The sequence below is a fragment of the Lichtheimia ornata genome, assembly GCF_029851405.1.
Source record: "Lichtheimia ornata isolate CBS 291.66 chromosome Unknown scaffold00291, whole genome shotgun sequence".
Taxonomy (NCBI): domain Eukaryota; kingdom Fungi; phylum Mucoromycota; class Mucoromycetes; order Mucorales; family Lichtheimiaceae; genus Lichtheimia; species Lichtheimia ornata.
In genome coordinates, this window is record NW_026695610.1 from 1 (window position 1) to 4,127 (window position 4,127).

General features: G+C 43.9%; 2 protein-coding genes across 2 annotated transcripts; one reads left to right on the forward strand and one right to left on the reverse strand.

Moving 5' to 3' along the window:
* Window positions 1-100: 100 nt before the first annotated feature.
* Window positions 101-1,537, reverse strand: O0I10_013175 (uncharacterized protein; the record flags this gene model as incomplete). Its single annotated transcript, XM_058492989.1, has 3 exons — window positions 101-608; window positions 668-1,247; window positions 1,303-1,537. The coding sequence occupies 3 exons, from the start codon at window positions 1,535-1,537 to the stop codon at window positions 101-103; spliced, it is 1,323 nt and encodes a 440-aa protein (XP_058336244.1).
* A 982-nt stretch (window positions 1,538-2,519) lies between these two features.
* Window positions 2,520-4,054, forward strand: O0I10_013176 (uncharacterized protein; the record flags this gene model as incomplete). The annotated part of the gene is made up of 3 exons (XM_058492990.1): window positions 2,520-3,502; window positions 3,564-3,765; window positions 3,842-4,054. The coding sequence occupies 3 exons, from the start codon at window positions 2,520-2,522 to the stop codon at window positions 4,052-4,054; spliced, it is 1,398 nt and encodes a 465-aa protein (XP_058336245.1).
* Window positions 4,055-4,127: the final 73 nt, after the last annotated feature.

Consider the following 4,127-nt stretch of genomic DNA (forward strand, 5'->3'; position numbering starts at 1 on the left):
GAATACATGACCAATACACAACCTGCAAAACAGCTAGACTACACGATAACAACGAGCTTTTTTGGATGTTGGAGGAGTATCATATGATTAAAGGTGTTTATTAAAGAGAGGAAGGAGAGGAAGGAGAGGTCATAGCCTCGCTCACATATTGAGCTGGATGCTCTTTGAGCAAATCTTGCCCCAGTGCCAAGAGACGAGTTGCCACCGTTTCCTTTGATTGGGTATTGAGCTTACCCCTGTTAAGCTTCGCAACGACATCTTCAAAGAAACGGGACACCGGGTTCGTTTCCCGTGGGATAAAAAACGCTTGATGTTCATGTGACAAACACCTCAGCTTTTGCACAATAGCTTGTTGCACTTCGGCTGAGGTGCTGTCAAACACCAAGACGCAGCGATCTCTACCTTGGGATCGTAACTTGTCCACAAGGCAAACAACAAATTCAAGCCAAGCGTCAAGATCCGTGCATGGGGTCCATTCAGCACCATAGAGCCAAATTGGCATGCTCTTGGTAAACGCAGCACGGATGATCATGTCAGGATGCGTTGGCATCTCACATCCTGCTTTTGCTGGCTTATTTGAATAAGTACGATTGCGTTGCATATCGTAGCTACATTTATTACCAATTCAGTATGATTTCAAACATATAAACGTGTGATCCAATATTACCTCATTTCTCCCACGAAGACACATTCATCAACAGTGATACCCAATTCTTGCGTTCTTGTGGTGAACTGCTGTTGCTGCTCCCTTTCTTCATTGGCAGATGGTGCTGGGGGGAAGAGATGGCGTTGCACAAGGGAAATGGCTGCATTACGAGGCAACCATTTATCGATGGCAGATCGGGCGGGAAGAGCATTGCAAAATTGCATATGACTCTCAAGCGCAGAATGGATTTCCACTTTGCCAGCGGAAGGGTTATCGTCGATAAAACGAACGATGTAACGCTTCATAGCATCTGTGAATTCATTCTTTTGCTTACGCCCTCTCTTTTGTGGCGCAAAAGTGCCAGTCTTCTTAAACCGATTCCGCAAATGGCGGACAGTGGAATGGGCCATGCCATTTCTGTCACCAGCAGAATCGAGTTTGTACCCAAAACCAACATCCAGGGCAGTACGTGCGCGTTGCAAGTCATTGTAGCGCTTGTATGGACCCCGAAAACCAGGTTTTTTCGGTGATGCTCTGGCAGTCGATTGACCACCAGCCTGGTCGTTGGTGTCAGGTGGCACATCATGCATCGTCTCATCTTCTACAATATCATGTAAACATAGCTATTTTTCTTTATTTGACATTATAATACTTACCATTGGCATTTACATTTGCCTCTTCGCCTTGGTGGTGAGGCTGAGCGCTCTCATGCTGCTCTGATGATGCTAATGACATTGTCAACGCTTGTTTGATCATAGGGATCTTATAAACAGGTAACTCACCAGTTGCCTCGTTGAAGGAGCAGTGGCGTCGAAATTGGGTTGCCAGCACATCAACGGCTCGAAGCTCCTTGCGTGAGAGGTTGGTAATGGAGGTGCGTTCAGAAGACATATTGAAAGTAGTACGTGGTGACAGAGTGAATAATAGGATTTGAGATAAAAAGCAAACCAAACACTCATAGCAGCGTACCGTATTTGTAAACTTCCTTGTACAACCGTTTCATACATATTTAAACCAACAAGTGCAGCATACTATTCCTTTCTCTCGTTTCTCAACTATCAGTGACAATGACCAGCAAACGTACTACATCAACCAAAGTAATTAAGAAGGGATCTGCATCCAAAAGCAAGAAGCAAAAGGGAACTTTAGGAGCAGATGACAAGGAGAGGGCCATGAGGTCACTCATGGTCCTTAAAGGACGCGTTAAAACGTTCCAAAAACAAAAGAGCTTTAATGATTTGGAGAGTATACAAGTTGAAAATGATATAAAGGATATCCAAGAAAGGATACGTCGGTTGACAATAGAGTGTGAGAGTGAAAGTAAGTATGACACCAACTAATAACACCATTGTAGTAATCGCTTACTCGTATATATCTAGAGCGATATAGGGTGCTTTCACGTCAACAACTAGTATCATATTTTCTTGAAGTGGAGTTGAACCTATGTGTCGATGAATTGCCTGATATTTCTTCAGAGGCCTGAAATAAAGAATGAGCCGTCATTTGCATCGTTGTTTGGCTACATTGCATTCATGGGACGTCACACGAGATGTTATGTATTCAGTGCCACGTATATGGATTATGCTGCTGTTCTCCCCAACTCACCGATTTCCTACCCTCTTCATTATCTCATATCATGGTTACCACCCGTTCATCCACACAAAAGTCTCGTGCACATGTCAAGCCCACCTCATTCTTAGGTCGCAGAAATGCTCGCAACGCTTATATGCGAAGCCGTGTTCCTGAACAGACCCATCATACTTGTAAGAGCATAGAATGTTAAGGACACTTGCATGTTGCAACAAATGACCACTAAACTATAATGATGTAATATACACATATGTCAAAAACTGTCGAACCAGAAGTTGTTCCTATGAACGTTGACGAAGTTGCACCTGCTGCTTTTACAGCATATCGTCAAGCGAACGACAATGTTGAAGAAGGGGATAAAGCTGGGAGTGGTCAGCAAAAGTTGTCATTTTTGGAGATCAGACCACCTCATTTGCCACAAAAGACTTCTGCTGAGCAAACATCAGGATCCACTCGGCGATCCAAGAAGGGTGGAAAGAAGAATGGCCATAATCTGAGAGAGGATCAGATTAACCAAATTATGATGCATGTGTCAAGAGCCGAGCCCTATAGATCCATTGCCAAGGATTTCCAGATCTCGATCGGTGCCATATCGTACCTCGCCAAAAAGCATAAATCTGGAAGAGGCATCATCCCCATGCCAAAGGGAGGATCGGACCCAATGATCACAGAAGACGGTGATAATCTTATTCGCCAATGTGTGAGGGATAACAACACGACCACACTGAGACAAATTCAGGATAGCTACCAAAGGCAGATCGGTGTTTTGCTATCGATCTCTACCATCCAAAGGCACCTTGATCGTATTGGTATCACATTGAAGCGTGCTAGTAGATATCCTGAAAAGCGTAATTATGACGAGATCAAAGATGAACGTCAAGCATACGTCAAACGCCTTGTTGATAAAGAAGGTGTTGAAGACGAATACAGGGCGTTTAGCTATATGCATAATTGCGTCTTCATTGACGAGGCTGCTTTCAACAGCAGCATAAGACGTAATTATGCCTGGTCTCGAGCTGGAACACCGGCGCATGTGCAGGTACCCAAAAGCCGTGCAGTCTCAGTCTCCCTTTTGGCAGCTATCACTAGCTCTGGATTGGTTGAAGCTGCCATGAAAGTCCACCCTGATGCTCGTCAAAAGGGTGATAAAAAAGGCAAAACCAAGGCTAAGCCGAAGAAGAAGTCCAGCAAAAAGAATGATGATGATGATGATTATGAAGAAGTGGAAAATGTTGCAAAGGAGAAGTTCAACAAGAACACGACTGGGTAAGCTGAAGGTTGTTATTGTGCATTTCACCAATAACTAGACTGACAAGTTTTCCTGTAGTGCTGATTTCTTGGCTTTCCTTGAGAAGGTGATGGATGCTTTAGATGAAGAGGGTCGACATGGGTGGTATCTAGTTTTCGACAATGCTGCCATCCATAAGCCCGCTTACATCAATGACGCAGTCGAGAGCCGTGGTTTCCATGTAGTACCACTTCCTCGTTATTCACCATTCCTTAATCCCATTGAGGAATTCTTTTCAAAGGTATCTTTTCTTTGTCATGACTTTTTATTTGCATCGCACATTTGCATTGCATCTAATAATAACACGCGTCTAAAAGGTGAAAACGAAATTTCGAAACGAATATGATGGTAATAGCATGGAGCAAGACATGGCAGACCGTTTGTCAGAGGCGATGTCTTACTGCATCCAATCTGACTATGAGGGTTGGGTGAAACATGCAACTACGTTTTTCCCTCCTTGTCGAGACCGGCAAAACATCGCTCCCTTTGATGACGACTTGAGCGTCGCTCCCTTTGATGACGACTTGTGAATAGAATCCATCATGCACGATAATGTTATGCGTTTGAGTGTTGTATTTTCATGTGGTTGTTGCAGCGATGATA